This window comes from Abramis brama (genome assembly GCF_963993115.1).
Source record: "Abramis brama genome assembly, chromosome: 17".
Classification (NCBI taxonomy): Eukaryota; Metazoa; Chordata; class Actinopteri; order Cypriniformes; family Leuciscidae; genus Abramis; species Abramis brama.
In genome coordinates, this window is record NC_139979.1 from 6,687,313 (window position 1) to 6,712,725 (window position 25,413).

The 25,413-nt window shown below is 36.1% G+C and overlaps 1 protein-coding gene across 17 annotated transcripts in view; it reads left to right on the forward strand.

Annotated features, from left to right (window-relative positions):
• Nucleotides 1–25,413, forward strand: part of rims2a (regulating synaptic membrane exocytosis 2a) — a 191,259-nt gene that overhangs the window by 94,286 nt on the left and 71,560 nt on the right. For 6 of the 17 annotated variants that reach the window (XM_084088637.1, XM_084088636.1, XM_084088648.1 and 3 more), the window contains 13 exons: nt 2,982–3,101; nt 5,073–5,172; nt 5,850–5,973; nt 6,720–6,766; nt 6,902–7,014; nt 8,339–8,386; nt 12,134–12,264; nt 13,141–13,333; nt 14,494–14,647; nt 16,765–16,791; nt 19,260–19,328; nt 21,936–22,071; nt 23,207–23,272. In XM_084088637.1, coding sequence (XP_083944763.1) covers nt 2,982–3,101; nt 5,073–5,172; nt 5,850–5,973; nt 6,720–6,766; nt 6,902–7,014; nt 8,339–8,386; nt 12,134–12,264; nt 13,141–13,333; nt 14,494–14,647; nt 16,765–16,791; nt 19,260–19,328; nt 21,936–22,071; nt 23,207–23,272 — 1,328 coding nt within the window. The remainder of the gene's footprint in view (nt 1–2,981; nt 3,102–5,072; nt 5,173–5,849; nt 5,974–6,719; nt 6,767–6,901; nt 7,015–8,338; nt 8,387–12,133; nt 12,265–13,140; nt 13,334–14,493; nt 14,648–16,764; nt 16,792–19,259; nt 19,329–21,935; nt 22,072–23,206; nt 23,273–25,413) is intronic. The other 11 variants (XM_084088638.1, XM_084088647.1, XM_084088646.1 and 8 more) reach the window with 7 other exon arrangements.

Genomic DNA, 25,413 nt, shown 5'->3' on the forward strand with positions numbered 1-25,413 from the left:
GATTTTTCTAGAGCAGCAAATCAGCATTTTAGAATGATTTCTGAAGGATTATCACTGAATATTCAATGCTGAAAATTCAACTTTGCATCACAGGAATAAATAAAAATGTAAAACATTATTAACATTAAAAGTTATTTAAATTGTAATATTTTACAATATTACTGCTTTTACTGTAATTTTATGCAGCCTTGGCGAGCTTAATACACTTCTTTCAGAAACATTAAACTATTGAACAGTAGTGTGTATGGTCAGAAACCGACTGAAATTTAAGTTTCATTCACGTTGCACTCCTTTGAATCTCTTACACTTTAACACATGTAATCTTGCACATAACTTTTGGTCATGTGACTCGCAAGAACCAATAGTGTTCAGCATCATGTCAAAATATCCTGTCAATGTGTGGAAAAGAGCTCCATGATCATTCTCCTTATCTGTTCCATGGAAGGAAAAAAGTACGGTTTCAGAACACCATGAACAATAATGACAAAATTTCATTTTTGGTTGAACTATTCCTTTACTTGTTTTAAGTTTTTTATTTATTAAAAACTTAAGTTTTCCTCAGTTTTGAAACTTTTTTCTTCTGTGGCAGTAGCTGGGGAGCCTCTTGCTTGCTCTGTGATCGTTTGCTTCTTAGCCGCAGCTGCCGTAGTCGACATAGCAGCGAATCACTCCACCGTGTGACTGTGTGTTTTGTCATGGCACTCAGGGAATGTGGGTTCCCCCGTCAGCTGCATGCCCTCTCAGCCTCGTGTGTTATTGCCGTGTTAGTGGCCCCGTCAGCCGCGGTAGGGCCCTAGACTCCCTCACTGGTTCGAATCCTCACTCCTTCCCCCCTCTCCCGCCAGACACGCTCCGCTCCGAAACACACGCTCACTCGCTCAGAGATGGCCAGCCAGGATTTGTTTTGCCACAAAGTTTGTTTTTCTTTTTTCCCTTTCCACTGTCATATTCCTTTGCTCTCCATGTTATGGATCACGGGATTCCACCGTTTGTGTTCGTGAGCCTTTCCATGCTGTTCTCCTCGCTTTCGGTTTGAACATCGTCTGTGTTTCTTCTTCCATTATTCGGGCTTGTGTTTGCTGGATGTGGTGCTGGGGTTCGGCTGTGGTGATGATGGATTTGGTCTCCGTCCGTGACTGCTGGGCTTTTCTCTGCATGTGATGGGTGCATGTCACTCCCAGCAAGACAATCACACAAACTCTCTTTTGCCAAAGACTATGACATTTATGAAGTAATACGCTCTTAGCCTATAACAGAAAATGATTTTGGCCATTTTGTAAAAATACACTACCATTCAAACCTTTGGGGTCAGTAAGATGTTTTGTTGTTGTTGAAGAAATGTATACTTTTATTCAGCGTGGAGGCATTAAATTCATCAAAAAAGGCGCAATTATCTTTTAAAATGTTTTATTCTGTGACGGAAACAAGCTTCCATATTAAATTGATCAAAAGTGACAGTAAAGACTTTTAAGATGTTGTTCTTTTGAACTTTCTGTTTATCAAGAAATCCTGAAAAAAAAAAGTAAAAAAATGAAACAGTTTTCAACATTGACAATAATAAGAAATGTTTATTGAGCAGCAAATCAGCATATGAAAATGATTTCTGACTGGAGTAATGGTTGTTGAAAATTCAGCTTTGCCATCACAAGAATAAATTACATTTTAAATGATATTGAAGCAGAAAAAAATATTTTAAATTACAATAATATTTCACAATATTTCTCGGAGAGCATAAGAGACTTGAAACAAAACCTTACTGACCCTAAACCTTTGAATGGTAGTCTAAGTATAAATGTCTTTTACAGTATGGAAATGTGAAAATGTATGGGGCAAGGCATTATACCATTACGGTTTGTATATCCACAAGACTTTAAACATTATATATGTGACCAGTGTGATAGAATGGCTTGCTAACTTATTCTTATTATACTTATTAACTTACTTATTATACTTATTAACTTATTATAATTCTTTCTTTTTTTCCTTATTTTTTTGCATTACAACTTATAAGGTCAGTAACATGTAAGCAGAACTTAATTTATGTAGAAATGTCATCTCACCAATAAAAGGACAATTTAGACAACTTTACAGTATATCTCAGAAAATAGCCAATTTGTAAAAATAAAAAAAAAAGTAATATAAGCACTTTAGCAAAAATGCAAGCTTCACATTTCTGCTTTTAAACCATCTGGAATGCCTTGCCCCACAGACCTCCATTATATTTTTCTACTGTAAGCAATTCTTGTTCATTTCTACCAACTGAGGGATGATTCAAAATTATTTTCTGTGGTAATTGACAGCATATCATAAATGTTGTCCATATAGCTTAACTTGAACCTGAATCACTCCTACTTGAATCTGTCTCCTGGTCATATTTGAAATTGAGCAGTGATTTATTGCATTATAATGGAGTCATTCATTAAATTGACCACATTTCCAAAATTTTTCATAAAAAATTATATACATTTTACAGCTAAATTGTTTGGTGAACAGTTCAATTCAAATTCTGTCATCAATTTCTCACCTTCATGATTTGAGAGCTCCAGTGGAGGAATTTTAGCCACCAAAAAAATACTAATATTTCAACATTTCATGCTGAGCTATTATAAGACTTGTGCATGGAAATGGACCACTTTGCTCTCTAGATTATGGTATCATTACCATTTAACATTGGACAACTACTTTTTACTATCCATTTTCGTTATACGTTATATCAGTCACAAATACAGTACAGGTTTGGAATGACATGAGGGTGAGTAAATGATGACAGAATTTTCATTTTGGGCTGTGCTAATCCCTTAAGCCTCTATGAGACATTATTTGATTTGTCCCGTCGTGTGGCTTACTCTTTTGAAACACCTGAAATCACAACAGAGTTTGTGTGATAAATCGGATGAAATTCATCTCAGCCTTCCCCGCACCAGCACTGGCAGGTTTCTGTGTGTTCTGGAATGATGTTTGTTGTGGTTTTGACCTGACAGCACCCGGTCACATGGCAGCCCTCCAAAGACGGAGATCGACTCATCGGCAGGATCCTGCTCAACAAGCGCATGAAGGACGGCAGCGTTCCTCGTGACTCCGGAGCTCTTCTGGGACTGAAAGTGAGTCGCTCGGCCCCCCGTGGACTTACACTTTATGTGGTTTTGATTTCACACATGGTTTTGTAGCTGCTTTAATACAAACTCTGTCAACAACATTTATGTCGATAACTATAGAAAAATTATTTCCCACAGCAAAAATCACCAATTATTTTTTTCACTGCTATGCACATTTTGTATGTTCTCTTATATGGTGCTCAATTCAGTTCATGGAGCTTTTTCCTAGCAAGCTGATGATCTGATTCAGGTTCATTAAATAAGGGAGACATTCATAAAGTGCGGAGTGGTTGGGAACCACTGTTCTAGAGGAAGTAAACATGGCATAAAACATAAAAAAGTTAAGCTGAGATTTATGTTAAAGTCAATAGCTGCATTCAAAATCGCATACTTCCCTACTATATGATGGACGAAAAACAGTATGTGACAAAAGAAGTATGTCCGAATTTACAGTACTAATAGGCAAAAAGTACCGGATGACCTTCTACTTCTAGCGAGATTCTAAAGTGTGCATACGACGGACACTTTACTATCCCATGAGGCCACGGGAGAGGATTTGTGAATAGCGGTGATGTGACCCAACTGACGCAGCTAGTTCACATGATAATGACATACACACATTCATACGGTAATATATAGAACATACTTTTTAGTGGTCGAAAAGTAAATATTTATTCAAAATAAGTATCTACTCAAGAGATTATGCGATTTCGGACGCAGCCAATCTGAAGCATTTTCATTTTACTTCAGTAATCTCATGAGAGAAACAGGATATTGAACAGGAAAATGAAGGGTTGGACCGTTTATCCATTAGGAATTGATTGAATTGAAAGGAAAGTCATTTCAGAAGTGGGTCAAGTTTTTTTTTATAAATTACGAACATTTTATTACTTCAAATAATGTGAACTGATAAAATAAGGATAAAAATATTACATGAAGTAATGCTATTTTATCATTTGTGCAGTATTCATTCAAAATTAATCTTAAAATTTATTGTATGTAGTTGTTTATTTTTCAGTACTCTCTTAGAAATAAAGATTTGAAAAAGTAATCTTAAAACTGTAGGTTAAAGGTTCTCCGTGGAACCATTAAAATTTGGAAATAAAATTGTGAAAACAGACCGATTAAGACTGCATGCATAGTACTTTTTAAAAAGTGCATTGATAATGTTCATTGTGATTTATTGTCGACATTGAAAGAGCGAATAAACATGATTGGAGTAAAGCACTTACAGTGGAAGTAAACAGGGCCATGCACTTTGAGAGTTTAAAAGCAGAAATGCGAAGCTCGTATTTGTTGTCAAAGCACTTACATGGATTGTTCAGCAGAGTGGAGAGAAACGAAGAATCGTTACTGATAACAAACTTTCTGAATGGCTGACTGTGTGTCAGCTCAGTGCTACCGTGTGCATTATATCCGTTACCAGCAGCAGTTTGTCAAACGCACACACGCACGCACACACACACAATCGCCCTCGGCTGCATGCCACTCATTATGTAAAGCCATCTTTATCTAGGAGGCAGCTCATAATCTTCTTTGTATGTTTGCACTGGGCTGCCATTAGTGGGGATTTGATTTGTATGATGCTCACAGAAGAGCGATTGGTCATGTGGTTTATGGAACAGACCTCCAGGCATTTTCCAACGGTCGTTTTTTTTTCCAAAAGTGCGGACAGAAATAATGTACACACACCATTGAAAGTCTCACTGTTTCTGTTCAGTGTAACTCGTGCGGTTTGTTTCTAAACAGATTTTTTTTTTCTGAACTCTAGTACAATCAGTCAAAGCCTTTTAAATATATTCACCTTTCATCAACATCAAACCTTGATTATAGGATCATGATACCTACAATACCACTGAAATTTAATTGCCATTTTTCATTTACAATTCCAGTACCAAAGCAAAAACTAATATGCTATAATTTCAAAAGCTTTAGTTCATTACTGTATCTTTTTCTGTGTGTGTGTGTCTTTTACAGGTGGTTGGGGGAAAGATGACAGAGTCTGGACGACTTTGTGCGTTCATCACCAAAGTAAGGAAAGGGAGTTTAGCGGATACAGTTGGGCACCTCAGACCAGGTACATGCTATGTTTCTGTATTTCATACACTACTGTCTAAAAGTGTGGGGTCAGTAAGAATTATTTTTTTTAATTTGAAAGAAGTTTCTTAAGCTGCAGTTATTTAATCAAAATGACAGTAAAAACATTAATATTGTGAAATATATTACAATTTAAAATAACTGTTTTCTATTTTTATTTTAATCATGACAACTCTCTAAATAGTTTTAGCATGTTATTGAATATGGCAGTGTTAATGTAATCGGTCTTGGCAGACTAGATCTGCTACGCAGAGCAAGTATGGACTAGATACATATTTCATAATGTAATTTATTCCTGAGATGACAAAGCTGAATTTGCAACAGTCATTACTCCAGTCTTCAGTGTCATGTGATCCTTCAGAAATCATTCTAATATGATGATTTGCTGCTAAATAAACATTCCTTTGGTGAATAGAAAGGTCGTTATAGCTTTTTTTGCAACAATGTGAACGTTTTACTCTTTACTGTCACTTTGCATCCTTGATAAATAATGGTATTAATTATTTTTCAAAAAACTAATTTACTGACCTGACAAATTAACTGACTTTGAACAGTAGTGTATGTAGGACTATTACTCCAACAGTTTGTTACTGTATTAAATGCAGTAATGAATGTGTAATTACAGATAGTTTGTTCATTGATTTTCTTGTTTCGTAGGTGATCAGGTCCTAGAGTGGAACGGCCGACTTTTACAAGGAGCCACATTTAAAGAAGTTTACAATATCATTTTAGAATCAAAGCCAGAGCCTCAGGTGGAACTAGTGGTCTCTCGACCCATTGGGTACGGCTTCCTCTACAGTGTTTTTCAGTTTGACATATGAACTTAAACGGGATGTAATATAACATTAACAAGATAATGTTAGTATAATTGATATATATATATTTGTGCTGTAATTTTGAGGTATGTTTCTGAATAAACCTCAAAAGCATTTTAGATGAGCAATATTGGTATTTTTCATAAAATGAACATGCTAATGAGCATTGTGGTCCATCTGCCTTAAATTTTTTATGATAGTCTGTTTTCACCGCCTTTATATTAAAGGTATCATATCATGAGAAATCCATATTTTCTTGATATTTTTAGATAAAAGACGCTGTTGAAACATACTGTAGTTTTGAAAACTCAAAAACTTATTTCTTAGTAAAAAAGAAAATATAAAAAACAATTAGCAAAAATGTCTCGTTTTGAACTTTTGTAAATTTCTGACATCGGATCAATAAAGAAAAAGTCATGCAAAATTTCTTTTTTCCCCCTTTTTTTCTCTCCATAAGATTATAAGTGGACTTGATATGAAATGATATGACCCCTTTAGAGTGCCTGCTGGCTCACATGGACACAAACAAAACTGCTGCCCTCAGTTAGCCTCTTAATTTTCCTAATTGTAATTGTAAAGAGCGCATGACCAACTGAACTCTCTTTAGATTGTGAGTTTGGGCTGCTGCCACAAACTTCACATCAAGACTAATGTGGTGCTCAGGGTCATTAAAGCACATGTCATTGATTTCTCTTTGCCACTGTCATTGCAGAGATATCCCCAGGATACCAGAAAGCACACACGCACAACTGGAGTCCAGTGAGTACATTTTCTCAGTCTAGTGTGTATAAATGATGGGATTCTCTGAGACATTAATGAGACATTTTCACAGAGCTTTGAAAGAAACTCTGATTAGTTTTGTGTATTTCTACTTTACCCTCAATCTCTTTTAAGGTTCAAGTTCATTTGAGTCACAGAAGATGGAGCGTCCCTCCATATCAGTCACGTCTCCCATGAGCCCCGGAATGCTACGGGACGCCCCTCAGTACTTATCGGGACAGCTTACAGTAAGTTCACAATAATCAACTCCTGTGCAGAGGAGTCTGCATTATAGATAAAGTTTAGGTATTTCCCCATGTCAGTTAAAGATTCATGTCAGATGTGACTATACAGTTTAGGTCTATACGAATTTTGATGAAGAATAGCAATCAAGTTCACTAAAATTTGTGGTTTAATTGGTCACAGGCTTATTGTTAAAAGCGCTATATAAATGAAGGTGACCTGACTTGACTTGATAATTGACTTGGCAATAAAACTACATTTCCCAGCATTCTTTGGCAGCATTCTTTGGCATCACAATTATGAAAAAATACACAGATAAAACATCAATTGCACATGTAATATACATGATTTGTGCTTTAATTTTCAGTACTTGTGCTAACAAAACGTCCTGTTTTCATCAGGAAGCAAACAGGGTGAAAAAAATGGCCCAACTTGTCCATTTTATTCAGACTAAAATCACTTATTCAGGCCTCATGCAGGCTATTGTGTGTGTAAAAATACCTGACACGCTTGTAGAACATGACAAACTGGTGTAAAGCGATACAGTCTAAGCAATACAAACGAAGTGCAAGTTATTCCCTAGGTAATACTGATTGATGGTTGACCAAAATGGAAAAGCCATTGGAAAAGTGGGTGATACTGATATCTAAAAAGCAGGGTGGCTAACGATGGATGGATGGATGGATGGATGGATGGATGGATGGATGGATAGATAGATATGGGTCAATGCACCCTGTCTCAAAATTAACTGTGCATTAACAAGATCAATACAAAAATGTGTTGTCTCATATTCCTGTTCTGTATCTCATCGAATTCGATCATTTCTAACATTATATGGTGTGTTTGTGTGTTAAATAACAATCTTGTTACTTTGTATTTTGTTGAGAAGGAGATTCATTGTACTGTAAACAGCAGTGTTTCCCATGAAAAGATGCCCATTGAGTCGTTTTAAAAGAAAAGAATTTCATGGAAGTCAAGAAACAATTTAGAGGGTTGAGTGCCACACTTTGGGAAACGCTGCTCTAGAAAATCTACAGGAAATATCCATAATATCCTAAGATTTAGAAAAATAATATTCTACTAGAATGAGTCCTGAGCATTAGAGCTCATCATTAATTCCTTCAATCTCTGAGGAAGAGATTGCAGTTAATTGCATTATAGTGAAAATAGTAAAACAAATCAAAATGTTCCAGTGCAGTTTGTTAAAACGTTTAGTTTGAATCTCCTCCTCTGCTTTCTTAGTGTTGCATTAACAACTGGTATTGTCATTTCAGGTTTTAGTTTTATTGCATTTCTCTTTATTGTTTTTCATTCACTTTACTTACCCAGAGCCAAAGCCTTAGTAGAAGAATTGAGCCTTTTAGCCCTAAAGTTCAGGTAATCGTTGCTGTTTACTAAATACACTTCTATTCTATTGCTTTAATTCATTGGATAATGCACAGCAGAAAAACAGCTGCATTTCCAGCTTTGTTGAATATCTTAGATTGCGCATTTGAAGAGCCCCTTACCTATCATGCCTTCATTGCTGTTGCTGTTTTAAGCATATTTTAGGAATAAATCATCTGCATGCAATAAATAAGCACAAAAATATTTTAAGAGACACCTGACTGTTGGCAGACATGGAGTAATGATGTAATGCCTCTAACCCCGTGAGACGTTCACCTGCGCCATTTACCCGGGTAGAGGAGTACTGTGTCTCTTTAAATGTTTTAGTGATGCAGAGTTTGTCGGGACATAAAATTGGATTCTTTTTCCATGTAACATGAAACTGCATTGAATCCTGATACTCATCCAGAAAGGATCTGATTCACTGTACTCAATTGTTTTGGAGATTTATTCATATGCTGACTGATTCAAAAACTGCATTTCACATTTGTAATTATACTAATCATGCTAAACGCATTTTTGTCCGGTACTAACATTACTGAAAGTTTCATGTTGCAGCTAAAAGGATATGTTAAAGGTGCTGTAAGCTGTTATACACAGAAAATATCACTGTTACCTGAGAAATATTACTGAAATAGGTTTCCTGAGAAATCATGTCTCTGTGATAGCAGAAATCGTTTTTTTTTTAAGCCTGTCAGAAAACTAGCCAATCAGAAAGTCTCTCTGCCTGCCAATCATTTTGTCAGTCAAGTTTGCAAAATGGATAAAATAATTTACAGTACCTTTAATAGTCCCTGTTTTACCTGTTTTTTTTTCCTCCTCCCAAGTACAAAAATGTGTGAAATAAGCAAATTGTATCAATTTGTACCTGAAGAAACATGATGTGAATTATTTTAAAAGGGTCATGACATGGATTTCTTTATAAATATAAATGCGGAAAAATAACGATTTTCAACCCTCATTCTGACTCTGTCTGAAATGACCCGTTTTTAAGGGGTGGCACCTTTAAGGCTTGTCAGTATATGGTCACTGTTATGATTGGCTAACGTCATCTATAAGAAACAGTAGCAATGCATGTGAGTAAGTGTTTTGAAAACATTATCCATATAAAATCGTCATGACAAAGCATTCTGAAATAATTTTGCGATGCAGCTATTGTCAGATCCAACACAGCTGACTGCTTCCTTTTTCAACAAAAGTTTCTTTGTGAACTCTTCATTACATTGTGCCTTGTTTAGCAGTCAAGCAGTCAAATGCTCTGAACAAACATATAATCATCCAACACGCTCCGGGACGCCATTAAAAATAAACCATCCACTTGTTTCCGACTCTGGGGTCCGTCAGAAACTGAACACACATCTGTATGCTGTATCCAGTGTAGAGAGTGCCAGTGATTATAATGGGTTCTATTAGCTTTTAAGATTAAGATTAAGATTAAGATATACTTTATTGTCCCCGAAGGGAAATTTGTTTTGGACTCTGTCCATTCCGCAGTTTTTACAAAGACAACACCAAATACAAAGAATAAATGTCTCTCAACACATCCTCTCACAAAACATGTTCTCATATACATTAGATAGGTACATATATAGTAGGCACATTAACACCTTTCATTGGCAGTTTTAAAAATTACAACCGTTATTGACTACAGCTCCCATATTGCACATCCCCAATGGTATACATATTGCACATCCCCAATGGTATACATATTGCACATCCCTAATGGTATACATATTGCACATCTCAATGGTATACATATTGCACATCCCCGATGGTATACATATTGCACATCCCTAATGGTATACATATTGCACAATGAGATAATGCACAACCCCCCAACCCTACAAAATGCACAACTGACATATTGCACAACCCCGATAATATACATATTGCACTAATGACCTAATGCACAGCTCCCCAAATGGCCTACAGATTGCACAACTGACATATTGCACACCCCAATAGTCTACAAATTGCACAGATGACACATTCCACATAACCTAAACATTACATAATGACATACCGGTAATGAACAATCCAACAGCCCATAATTCACCCCTAACATATTACATTACCCCAATAACCTACTTATTGCATGATGACATAGCCTACATATTAGTATTGATAAGCTTAATGGACATAGGCAAAAATTAGTGTTTATATCGGTTTAGCCTGCATTTAGGAACTCTGAATCTTCTGCCAGAGGGTAAAAGCTCGAATTCTGGGTGAAGTATGTGGGTTGGATCGGAAACTATTTTTTGTGCCTGTCTGATAACCGACTGCTCATAAATTTTCTGGGGGGGCAGATGGTTTTTGACCCCCATAATCTTCATAGCTGTCTTTACCTGATGGGCGATCTGTGATTTTAACTGTACTGTCAGGTTACCATACCAGTCTGTAATACCATATTTTAAAATACTCTCTAATTTTGCATGATAGAACAACAACATACATTTTTGTTCCACTCCATACAATCTAAGTCTTCGTAAAAAATGCATCCTCTGCTGAAATCTGGAACAGACAGTATTTACGTGGTCCTTCCAGGTCAGTGCATTATCAATATGTACGCCCAAGGTATTTGTAAGAGCTAACCTGAGTAATGAGTACATTTTTGATCACTACAGGCTTAGTATCGCCTATGGCTTTTGGGTCACACACCATCTCCTCAGTCTTGGTCACGTTTAGCACAAGATAGTTGTCGTCGCACCACTGGACAAATTCCTCAATTTCCGTATGATACGCTGCTGGACTTCTATCTTTATGCATAAGGCCGAGGATTGCTGTATCATCAGAGAATTTAATAATATTATTTGATGCGACGTAACTCTCACATCCAGTGTTGGCAAATATCAGCCGTTAAACGACTGAACGCCAGTGGGCGGGGCCTATGGTGCGATGATGTATATCTGTTCGTCCGTGTCTTGCTCTGGAGGCAGTCATATGCAAATATATGAGCCATTTTTAGAGCTTAAATAAATACTTTGTTTATAATCAGGAGGATGTTTTAAGCTCTGAAACTTGCAGGATGATTTAATTTGAATGAAACAAAGACCTCTTATATGACAAAGCTCAAGGAAATTTTGATTTCTCATGTCATGACCCCTTTAATGTTTGTAGCAAAAATCAGGGCATAAAAAATAATGCATTGCTGTTAATGTTAACATTATGCTTATAGCTTTACACATTTCCAACGTCGGGACATTTTCCCTGAGAAATATTTAAAATGTCCTATTTTTGGACAACATTAGCGTCCTTAGTGTACAGACAACAGCTGGTTCTGTTGGGGATTGTGTAATGGTACAATTTGTTTGACCCAGCTCTCCTTGTAACACATTGGCTTGTTCTTTTACATACAATAAAAAATCCCCTTCATTGCATGTTTTACACTGTGGCCTGAGATATTTTTAGCTACCGAATATACTTTACAGGCAGTGTTTGTATTGGAGTTATTTTCCTTTTACTACAAGCAGGTATGGGCTCTGGCTTAAAAGATCTAGTGTTGTATTTGTTATGTTGGTGTTGTTTCTGTGTATGTCTGACTTTTAAGTATTTTTCTGTCACATCCATACTTGTCTGAGTAGTGAGCTTGGTCTGTCATGCATCTCAGCATGTTTAGTACAATAACAGGATGCATATACAAACTATCAATCATCTTGGTTAAACGAAGCATGTGATGATGTGAAGCCTGAGAACACAAGTCTCTCTTCATCTCAGGCTCTGGTGTTTGTCCCCCTACAGGTCAAACTTTGGTATGACAAAGTCGGCCATCAGCTTATCGTCACCATACTGGGCGCTAAGGACCTGCCTTCAAGGGAGGACGGCCGACCACTCAATCCTTACGTGAAGATCTACTTCCTCCCTGACAGAAGGTGAGATTGGGGCAGTTACTTTTATGCCAATTACACTCACTGTGCAAAAAAAAGAAAAAGATTGTAAGGTGTATTTTCATCACATATTTCATTATGGCTATGTTCAGAATGGCATACTACCATACTAATCACACTATTTATGCTGTGTGCAATATGTATATTTTGCACATGGTATGCAAACTTTCTGTATGCGTGATCTACTACATATGGCAAAAATATGCAGTATACAAAGCACTTTTAAGTGTTAGTTTTTATTTATTTACAGTTAGTAATTTAGTGCTTTCAACTTACAGTATTTCAGTTAGTTGTCGAAGCAACATTGCAAATGTTTGTTAATACATTTGTCATTTTTTCTAAGTTTTTCATGTATTTTATTTCATTTCAGTTTTTTTTTAATAAAAAAAAAAAAATTTTTTATAGTCAACAATAATAACCCTGTGAAATACCATATCCCACAATGCAGTGCGATTGACTTGAAGCAGTAACAACATTACTTTTTTACTCATTATATTATTGGAATGCCAGAATTTCATAAATGTTTATACAAAAATTGGATCAAAAATGCTGTCAGAAATAACCATATTGAATTCTTAGATAAATACTGAATGCAATTTAATGAATTAAGCATTCGACATGGTGTGGTGATGTGACAACGTTGCATACTGCTGATTGTATGATTATTTTTGCATGATGTGTCTTATTTCAGAGATTTTGTGTATACTAAGCAGTATGCAGCAATCACAGTATTCATTCTGAACACAGCCTGTGAGCAGATCTGCCGTGTTCTGCTTGACATCCCCACTATACCCTGTTCTTCATAGTTGATTTCAGTGATTGTTTCCTGGGTTCTTTTACCATGATGGTAAATAAAAACAGTTTGAATAATTGTTTCTCCAGTGACAAAAGCAAAAGAAGAACAAAAACGGTAAAGAAATCACTAGAGCCCAAATGGAACCAGACCTTTATGTACTCTCCCGTCCACCGGCGGGAGTTCAGGGAACGCATGCTGGAGATCACGCTGTGGGACCAGGCCCGGGTGAGAGAGGAGGAGAGTGAGTTCTTGGGAGAGGTAAGGAGAAGATGGTCTCAAATATTCCGAAGTTGAGGGTTCCTTTTTTCCTTTTTTTTTTTTTTGTGTGCCATTTAGTGGCTGTAAAGCTGAAATTGGTCTTACAATAGAATAACTGACTAATGATCATTTAGATCACAAAATAGTTTGTATAAAGAAAAACAATAGTAATCATCACAATCATTTTTTTTATCAAAATTAAAAATGTTAATGCATATTATGTGTTATTGATGTAGTCAATCATAAGGATAATTTACTAATTAATCTAAACTAAATTAATCTATTATAATTAATAATAACAATTAAAAACAATTCTGCATAATGGTTATCAGCAATGCTGGGCTTACACATTACATTATGTAATCAGATTACTTTTGATGTTACTTTTTTTAAAGTAACTCATTACTTTTCAGTTTAATGAATTTGCTTATACACTGCATTACTGCATTAAAATTCGCTCTCTTCTCCATAACATAGTCACTTAGACTTGCCGGAATAGGCCAAAAGTGACAAAACATATTACTTGTACAGTACAGTACAGTAGGTAATATAAGTCGTAATGTTGAGAGATCTTTTGTATAGCATACATAGCTCTAGGGGTCAGGAAATATTCATCTTAATGCTCAAAATGTAATAATATTCTAAATGTGTTTTTAAAAGAAAATGAAGGCGTATGTTGTTGTTGAATGCATTACTGTTATCTGTATATACTGTTTGTTATCGTAACATAAATTACACATTACGTTAGATAAAAAGTAACTAGTAACGTAATTAGTTACTTTTTTAGGAAGTAATGCAATATTGAAATGCATTACTTTAAAAGGTACTTTCCACAATACTGGTTATCAGACATTTAAATCTAAAAAAATGTATCTGTGATTTAAAAAAAGAAAGCAGTATCATTTCTATAGTTCAGATCTATATTTCTGCCCTCGAAGACTAAATTTCTTTAAAAGATTTAATGCAACTAACCTTTCAAACTTTTTTGAGACTATACTCCAGAAAAGCGTTTTTAAATAAAACTAATGTGGTTCTACAATATTAAGTTGTTAAAGTTGTTAGTTGTTAAACAAACCATCTCAAATTGAGAGATTCATTGACATGCATTGGAATAAACTTGGATATGTATGCATGTGAATGTGACACAAATGTTTGTGTAGATCCTCATAGAGCTGGAAACAGCATTGCTGGACGATGAGCCGCACTGGTATAAGCTGCAAACGCATGACGTCTCATCGGTACCCCTGCCCAAGAGCTCCCCCTGCCTTCAGAGACGAGCACTGCACGGAGACAGTCCCACACGCAGACTGCAGAGTACGTCTCTTTCTCTCATCTTATGTGCACACAGAACAACTTTCTGCTCTTATATATTACATATGCTGCATAGTAGATGATTTTCATTACAGATTATATAGCTATGTATGTATCAACATCTGCCTGTGCTGTAATATGTGGATTTTCCCCTCTCAGAGCAGTTTCTAAACGTCTTTTCTAAAGTCCTAGGCTATAAATGTACTCTACAAAAGGATACAAGCACAAATGCTTGATAGAATTGCCTTTAAATGTCTGTCATTAAACTGGAGATGTTATTTGGGCAATATAATTTTTTTTGCCATAAGTTTTCCTAAAGACCATTAGTTTTATTAGTTTTGTGAGTTTTTCTGAACTAGTATGACAGAAAGTATTTAAGCAGTATATATATGCTTAACTTCAAACTGCAAAAACATTGAAAAACCTTTTTCACAATGAAAGAAATGTTAAAGGGATAGTTCACCCAAAAATACAAATTCTATCATAATTTATTCACCCTCAAGTTGTTCTGAACCTGTATGAGTTTCTTTCTCCTGTTGAACACAGCAGAAACTGTTTGGTCACTGACATTTTTCAAAATATATTTTATGTCAGTGGGGATCAGCAACTGTTTGCTTACCGACATTCTTCAAAACATCATCTTTCATTTTATTTTCATTTCTGGGTGAACTATCAATTTAAATAAAGCTTTTTGTGTGTATACATACTTGCATAAAGTAAGTTTTGGGTCTTAGACCACACATATTCATAAGTACGAAGCCCCTAAAGGGACATGGTGAAGAAAAAAAAAATGAGATGGGAGGAGAAACAATTTGGCAATGCTTTTACGTTCTCTCGCAAATGTTTTGCGTTCCCCCGAGAAACGCAAAGAACACAAAATATAAGAGTAAGTAAAAGTAAATCGCTAGTTAATGCCACTAACAAGGCTCAAAATAGCCTCACACTAACACGGTAGCATAATGAGGGTCCCTACATGCAAACCGAAGCATTGAGAACTTTGTAAGTGTACAGACAGTTTAATAAGAAGATACTTTATAAAGACAGTACATTACGCGTTTACAGGCATCATCTTGGAAAACAGTCTCGACTAATCGAGTCACGAACGCCGCGCTACGTTAGATTTCACAAACGTAATTCCTATCGACCAGCTCACTTAGCACGGCGTTCGTGGCTCGACTAGTCGAGACTGTTTTCCAAGATGACGAATGCCTGTAAACGCGTAATGTACTGTCTTTATAAAGTATCTTCTTATTAAACTGTCTGTACACTTACAAAGTTCTCAATGCTTCGGTTTGCATGTAGGGACCCTCATTATGCTACCGTGTTAGTGTGAGGCTATTTTGAGCCTTGTTAGTGGTATTAACTAGCGATTTACTTTTACTTACTCTGTATCCCATATACTAGTGTTATAAGATAATCTGTTTTTAGAGATAAAACTCTTTACATTCGATTTTCATGAAAACGCATCCCAGGTAATGATCGACTCGGTAACCATGTGTTAATTACTCCATACAGTAACGCACACTTGGATTTCACACACGTGTAAAAGAAAAGCTAACTTTTATGCACAGGCTATGTTTGATACTTTTTCTCTATGTCTAAATGTTCACTCCTCGCGTGCCTAACTGACGTTTTACAATGCAGGGACTGGAACTACAGATATGCTAGTTATAAATACAGTAATCATTACTTTATTTAGGCAGAATAAGTTTGTTGGGATTTCCAAGCTCATTGATGTTAGCAGTCTTCCTTGTAGAGTGCGCTCTGGTGGACAAACTATGCAGCGCCAACACTCATAACATGGTTGCAGGGTGTTTCGTCCGCTTTTATTTTATTTTTTAAATATTCATTTATCGGCCGTTATAAATGCCGATACCGATAGTTTGGAAAATGCCTAATATCGGCCGATTATATCGGCCCGCCGATATATCGGTCGGGCTCTAATTGAAATATTTTGAAATAGCATTGAAACATATTTCTTCCATCACCATGTCCCATTAAGGGCTCCATACATAAGCGTTCGGGTGATCTGAGCTGAAATCTGAAAGACTTCTGCTGTTGGTATGAGCGTTTGTGTCCTGCATTCATTGTTTTTTATTTTGACCTGGTTATTTCTGCAGCCAAAGGCCCGTATGTGTACAGCACAGGTAATGACCGCTGCATGCTCAGGCTGATCCTCTGGGTTTATCCGTGTGTTTTTATACTGGATCCACCCTGCTGTCCCTCTTAATCCTGTGAAAAATGAAACGCATCACGCAGAACGAAGTGGACCATCTCCCCACACCATCACATTTTTCCATAGTGATTCTCCCCAGTGCTGCTGTCTTCCCTCTACTGCAGATCAGTCTGACCTCTTCACACACACACTATAGTGAACACAGGCTTCTGTCTGCTTTTACTATGACTTTTAGAAGGGCTGGATGGTATGACTAAAATTCAGCAAAAAATAATTGTTTATACACTAATTCAAAGTTTGGGGTTGGTAAGATTGTTGTAATGTTTTTGAAAGTCTCACCAAGGCTGCATTTTATTGATCAAAAATTCTGTAAAATCATTATTATTGCGAAACAATTATTAGAATCTAAAATAACCGTTGTCTATTTTAATATATTTTAAAATGTAATTTATTCCTGTGCTGCAAAACTGAATTTTAATCATCATTACTCCAGTCTTCAATGTCACATGATCCTTCAGAAATCATTCACTGATTTGCTGCTCAAGAAACATTTCTTTTTATTATCAATGTTGAAAACAGTTGTGCTGCGCAATATTTTATGGGGAAATCATGATACATACTTTTTCAGGATTCTTTGATAAATAGAGTTCAAAAGAAAAAGAAGAAATCTTTTTTTTTTTTTTTTTTTTTTTTTACATTGTAAAGGTCTTTACTATCACTTTTGATCAATTTAATTGATTCTTGCTGAATAAAAGTATTATTTTCTTAAAAATAAATAAATAATTATACCACTGACCCCAAACTTTTGAACTGTGCGTATTAATTAGTCATATGTAAAAACAATTTTTTTTTATCTCACAGCTATTTCTTTCTTTTTAAACTTTATCTCATAATTGCATTGAGCATAAATAAACAGGCTTCCATAGAAAACAACACAACTAAAATTATAAAAATGATTATTCAGCCAAATTCTAATTGGATGAGCCACATTCAAAGATGTTATAAAAAGTGTGTTGTAAAAAGTGTTGTAATCAGACCATACGCAACATGTGCCGTCTCTGTTTTTACATTATTTCATATTTCGTTTGTCCCGTGGAAATATATACACAGTAAAGCAAACACTGTACTGGTTAACAAATGTATATAATTCTGTGGTCATTTCCATCATACAACCCAGGCCTATCTGGTCGTTTCATTTCTTCCTCCCTTTATAGTTACTAGTTCTGTATAACTGTGATAAATAATATATCTCGAAAAAAGGTGTATTTTGTGTAACTCGCCTGTGTGTGGAAAGTCTTTGAATTAGTTTAGTTTCTTTTCTTTTATGAGCGAGTTTTCTTGTGTGTTTGTTGTTGTTGTGTGGTTTTGTACTTACATGACCTGTATTGAACCATTCAAAGAGACAGAAATCATCACATATCACATTCATACCAGTTATTTTGAGCTCTGAAAAGTGTCACCAAAGAGATCTTTTTAACATAAGGATATTATAAGACATCCCTTACAAAGATTTACAATGATAACCATCAACTTCTGACTGCATAAGAAAAGTCTCACAAACTATTCGAAACCCTAACAAAACAGCAAGACGCGACGGGTCGCGAGAATACATCACGCGATTCTTTTTCAAATTTGCAAATCTCTTTTGACACTTGAGTGCTTGATTTAGCGATTTAAAGAGAGGCTGATTTATAGACCCGAGAGCTGAAGGAGAGAGGAAGACAGGCTTATGAAAGAGAGAAGGAAACGAGAGCAGGTTTATTGTGTTAAAGCACAAGGGTCTGTTTGGTGCGCTGTAGTTCTGTGAACGGCAGATTAGCTTTCATTCTCCATCTGAACTGAGTGATGGAGCGATCGCTTCAGAGTGTCAAACTCGGCAAACGTCAGCGCTGTGGGCTGAGGGACGGCGTTCGGCTCGGTTTATTCCTCATGACTGAAGCAAGGGGAGAACAAGATCCATTTTCTCACGTAACACAAAGCTCAGGCTGCCTCGCTCTTGTTTTTGTGGATTTGGAGGAGAGAGAGAGATATCGGACTGACATGTTCAGTTATCTGTGAGTAGTCTGAAATAGACTGGTATTTTGAGTGCAGCTCTTTTAACACTCGATATGAACGTCACAGAGGAAGATGAATGAACAGCCGTGTTTGTCAGTTCTGTTCCAAAACTTAGTGAGCTGCCTGCCTAGACAGTATTTGAGGAACACCATAGTGATGTTTTTGTTAGCTAAAACTATTCATAATCTCTCTATCTATCTATTTATCTGTCTGCAAGCAAACGTATGAGATTTAGGATCAGAGCGAGCAGAAAACATCCTAACATTACCCCTCACTGCTTGCTGCAGACTCCACATTCTCGTAGAACAGCTCCATCACACGATCCAGGCTCGGTACAGGCCGTACTAACACTTGTCTGTCTGTGTCTCTGTCTTTCTCCTGTAGGGTCTCAGAGGATCAGCGACAGTGAGTTCTCAGACTATGACGGTGAAGATGGTGTTGGCGTTGTGTCAGGTAAGATGTTAGCAGGAACAGTGAAAATGACACCATCTGATGGAGGTGATGAAGACATTTACTGCTAAATCCGGTCAATATGAAGTCACTCTTTGCTCACACACTCTCACAGAACCTTATTTATTTCTAAATGATAATAGCTGGACATTACTCGCATGCAATGTAATGAGGTCATTTGAAAAATAGTGTAGCATACTGTTTAAAAACGTTGCATAATTCATACTGTTTTACATATCACTTACTGAAAACCGTGCAGTATACACCACTGACAAATGTTTAAAAATATGCTAACATACTCTATACCAGGGATGGGCAACTTTGGTCCTGGAGGGCCACTGTCCTACAGAGTTTAGCTTCAGCCCTAATCAAACACACCTGAACAAGCTAATCAAGGTCCTCAGGATTACTAGAAAATTACAGGCAGGTGATTTTTTTCAGGGTTGAAGTTGCCCATCCCTGCTCTATACCATATATAGTATAAACTGTATACTGCATGCATACTACTATATATGTAGCATCCTACTGTTTGAAATGTTGCATAATGCATACTCCTACACTTACTACTTGCTGAATGCCATATATTAGTGTAAAATATTTTTTAAAAAAAAATTGTTAACTGAAATAAATATAAATATTAGAAAAAATGCAACTTGAAAAACTTGTTGTCTTTGCACATTGTTGTCACATTGAGTGATTGAGCCATCCAGTTATCATCTCGGAAATAAATGTGACTATTTTTCATTTTTAATCCACTTCCGTGTTCAGATGTCTGAACTTTTAGCAATTCAATTCAATAAATCAAGTAAGAGATTTGCGGCACATATTCCACACATAAAGGTTAATGTCCTGCTATGCACAGAATGCTATATACAGTGTGCATATGTTATAGGTGTCTTCACCACTTTTCAGCTGGTGCAAAAATGTTCATCTCAGACGGGAATGAAAAGTGTAAACAGGCTGGAAACACACACATCCACACACACCCTTTTTAAAATTCCAGTCTTGCTCTTTGTGAGAGAGGGAAACCCTCTCTCAGTCTCTCTCTCTCTCATTGATTTTGGCTCTGTCTCCGGGCCGGTTGTAAAGTGCTGATGCAGTGCTTTCCGCCGGGAGAAGATGATTAACATTCAGAGGAATTATAGATCGTTGCTTTCCCTTCATGCGCTCCGTGCAGCTGTAGTTGTTTTGTGGCCCCTGTGTTTAGCAGCCGTTCATTTATTGCAGCATGATGCACTGGTGCCGATGCAGTCTCTGCGCTGGAGCACACAGAGGTCACATTCAGAATGAGTGTGTGTGTGTGTGTGTGTTTCAGAACAGACAGACCAAACTAATGTTGCTTGTACTGTAATAGATACTGTAGCTCTGTAGCTGCCTGGTTAGACAACATTATAGGTGATTTTACAGAAGGTAATTAATACCTTTTAATGCTTTTAGTTTATATATTTTTTCAGCAAGGATGCTTCAAACTGACCGTAAAAACATTTATAATGTTACAATATTTTTATACATATATTTCAAAATATTGAACTACATAAGTATAAAGCAGCACAGCTGTTTTCAACATTGTTAATAATAAGAAATGTTTCTTGAGCAGAAAATCAGCATATTAGAATGATTTCTGAAGGATCACGTGACACAAAAGATTGGAGTAATGATGCTGGAAATTCAGCTTTGACATCACGGTAATGTTACTTTTTAAAATGTATTAAAATAGAGTTTTTTAATAATTTAATTTAAAACAGTTATTTAAAATTTATTTCAATATAGTCTTGATGAGCATAAGAGACTACTTTCATAAACATTACAAATATCTTACTGACCGGGCAGCATCAAAAATCTCCTTCATAAAGCAAGACTCAGAATGTTAAATAAAAGCACTTATGTTTAATTATTATAATTATTTAATTAATGATAAAATTGATAAAACTATTTTACCCAACTTCTGTGGATGCTACATATTTAGTATTTTTATTAGAGTATTACACCATTAGCAACATGAAAACATCAAACTTTATTAGAATCAATTGTGAGTTCCTAGTAAAAAGTAAAATAATAAGTCGTCAGAAAGACAAAATATCCCTCCTCAAACTTCTCTTTGATACATTGTTCTACCTTCAGCCTGTTTTAATGTGCGATACAGTCAGTTGAACATCAATCTTTTGTAATCATGCGAGGCACTGACCTTAGCGTGGCCACACTGAATGCTGGGTAATGAAATGCCATCAGGCTGAGTGGGCTGACAGCTCTTGCATGAGGAAAAAGTCATTATTCTGGTTTTGGTTGTGAAAGCCGTTTTCTGATTTAATGGGAGTTAAGTTCAGTCATGGCTGGCCTGGAACATATTGGCTTTAAAAAGCAACTTTTACAGCAATTTAAGAACCAGTTATTGCAGAAACACACATAAGCATACAGTATATAATCTAAAACAGACAGTGATCCAAATACAAAAATCCAAACCGATTAAACATTTTTGCATGAAGGAATATACTTATTAAAGCGTATTCAAATTGCTATTATTAAACGGTTTAGCAGTTTTGCAATAATACATGTAGTAAAAATCTTTGTTGCCACAGATGATCAGTTCAGTAATTGTTTCCTTTGTTACAGACTATAGGAACGGCAGGGACCTCCAGAGCTCCACCCTCTCTGTGCCTGAGCAGGTCTTATCGTCCAATCATTGCTCTCGGTCAGCCGACATCAACCGGGCGCGCTCACGGTCTCCCAGCATGCCCCCATCTCAGAGGTAAGACACATCTCTCTGTCTTTTCGTAAACATCTGAACTGTGGTTGAAGGGTTTTGATGTTTTGAATCAATATCAAGGATCATGCACCTCTCAAACTTTGTATATTCTACATATTATAATCTTTACGTTTCGTAAAAAGGTTTTCTAGTAAGCAAGCAAGCATTGGCATTAATTATTAATATTCAATCAATCTATGGAAGCTTGTTTCCAAGTATTTATTTACTTAATTACTTGTAAATACATGTTATTGAGGGTTTCTAGTAAGCAAGCAAGCATTTGCAAATTGGCATAGCTATATAAATATACACACACCGGCCACTTTATTAGGTACACCTTGCTTGTACTGGGTTGGACCCCCTTTTGCCTCCAGAAATGCCTTAATTCATTGTGGCATAAATTCAACAAGGTGCTGGAAACATTCCTCAGAAATTCTGGTCTATATTGTCATGATAGCATCACACAGTTGCTGCAGATTTTTATCGGCTGCTCATCCATGATGCGAATCTCCCATTCCACCACATCCCAAAGCTGCTCTATTGGATTGAGATCTGGTGACTGTGGAGGCCATATGAGTTTAGAGATCTCAGTCATGTTTAAGACTGGAGTTTGAGATGTTTTAAGCATTGTGACATTGTGCGTTATCCTGCTGGAAGTAGTCATCAGAAGACGGGTCCACTGTGGACGGTCATAAAGAAATGGACATGGTCAGCAACAATACTCAGGTACCTAATAAAGTGGACGGTGAGTGTATATTTGCTTTAAACGAGCTATATTTTGTTGCAGTCGTTTTCCCCTGAGGTGCACTTATAATGTAACCTATTAATAATAATATCATCAGACTATTCATAATAATAATAATTATTATAATTTTTTTTATACAGCTTAGTGTCAGTATGGTGCAAGAAAATCCTGTTGGCCCCTTTAATTACACTGTTTTAAAATGACCTGTGCTCTCGATGCAGTTGGACGTGTGAGTGTTGGTGTCATTGAACAGTAACCACATTTCTTCTACATGAAGAGTTTGGGTTCATCCCTCCATCACCAGCTCCAAAATAAACATGATCCCCTCTCTTCCCTCAAATCTTCCCATCTCTCGTCTGAAATTCTATCTATATTCTCTCCATCTGCCTGCAGTCATTTTCTCACCTTACCTCGAACCCGACACAGTCAGCCTCATGACAGTCAGCTGGAGGAACTCAGGTAGAGCGACATCCGTCCTCATTAACCTCCCCGCTAGAAGCCCTCACTAACACATCAGGGTTTCTCAAACCATGACTTCCTCTCAACTTTAACAAATCCAGGTTTTCAGTATAGTACTTTAATCATCATGACATGATAAGATGCCCCCAGTTTGATACTGTTTTGTTGTTTAGTTGAAAACCTGCATTCTTGAGGGCCTCTGACATTGAGAAACCTTAAACCTAACAACCTCACGTTGACATTTTGACACCGACTGCATATGTCCTGGTATAAATATAAATACAAGATTCATAAAGGTGCACTAAATAATTTTTTTTAGGTTGTTTTTGTTGTGGATGCAGCATCCACCCATAATGTTTTAATAATATTAATTAGTTTAATATGTATTTATTAATATGAATTAGTTTAATAATAATATTTATTAGTTTATTAGTTGATTTAGTAGATTACTAAGACAATGATGTGATGCTCTAATAATAACATGGACTTACAAATATTCAGCAAAATGCTTTTGTTCATGAATTGTTGCTTTGTTTTCAATCAATTGAATATTATTTCAATATTTTTCAGCGTTGAATTATATTTGTAATTGAATATAAATTACTGTAGCTTAAAGCACAAAAATAAACAGTTTATTTCAGAAATAATGTACTTAAAGCTACACAAATATTTAAGTAAAACATTTAAAAACCAACTTAAATTTCATTATTATTTTTATTAATTGAATATAATAATCAAATATAAATTAAATCAATTTAAAAGTATATATAATGCATTGTAATTACATTAATGTTTTATTTGTATTAATTTTAGGCGTAATTTATTATGTATATATTTGAAAAAATGACTGTGCATCAATTTCACTGGTGATTTATTAATGTCAACCTGAGGTTTAATGTCTAAAAAACTAGGAAACACTCTGAAAAAATAAAATAAAACATGCTGAAGGAAGAGCACATGTATTTCCTCGTCCCTCTGTCCTAATGTACACCATCCCTGCAAATGTATATATTTCCCAAGAAAGCTTGGAAAATATATACAGCATTATACCTAACAAGCTTCTGTCCTTGTAAGAATGGTGAGCTACTGTATGCCTTTGAATCATTCCTAAAGCATCGTCATCATTTTCTCATAAGGTCATCATAAAGAATCTGAGCACTTCTTTTTGCTGCTAGCTCATGTTCCGTTTTAATAATCAGTGACAAATGAGGTAAAATGGACATAAATACAGTACTTCACTGCTTTGAGTGCTACACGTCGATGTGTGTGTGTCTATAATCTCTAACTTGGTGTTTTGTGTAAAAAGTTGTCTAGCAGATGTTAATCTCTAGTAATGTGCATTAATCTGTAATGTTTTTATTATTTACTTTTATCACTTTATCACTTTAAAAAAAAGATTTTATGTTTAAACCCTGATGAAGTGTGTTTAATACACAGTCTGTGAGGGTTTATGTGAGTCAGTTCCAAATATCTGTGTCTTTTTGGCAGCCGTGGCAATAGTGTGTGTCCCATCAATCGGCGGACGGTGGTCAGGTTACCTTGTCCTGCTGGGACGGCCCGTCATAGAGGCGTACAGTGACATGGAGGGGTACCGGTGCTGCAGTTTTTTGGGTCAGCCATTTATGGCCTGTCTAAAATGTCGACAGCCTTTTTGTTTCAAGTTGAAGACATTATACGGGATGATATCCAACACCGAGAGCAACCCTGCTGCCCTGTCATGAGCTGGGCCCGTTTCACTACCGAATAACCCCACGTCTAGTGCCAAGTCTTCAAATTGGCTCCTGGTTTTGCCAAAAAAAATTAAATTAAGTTTATTTTCTTAACCCATTTGCAAATAACATTTCCTCGTTCAAAGCATAAGTCTCACTAAATTTAGGGAACTAAACTAGTCTAAACTAGTGCTGTCAAATCGATTAATCATACAGTATCTAACATAAAAGTTTATATATACACATGTATATAATGCTGTGACCATTTTTATGGGGTTTTTTTTGTAATTAAAGTTACCCAGTTCTATATGACTCTTATTCTTTGACCTTTCGATATATTAGAGTAATGATATGCAAATAATTTCAGCAAGTGTTGTAATGCAAATAATATATTTCTTTGCCTGAAATCCATTTCCTTATTCTCTTTCATTT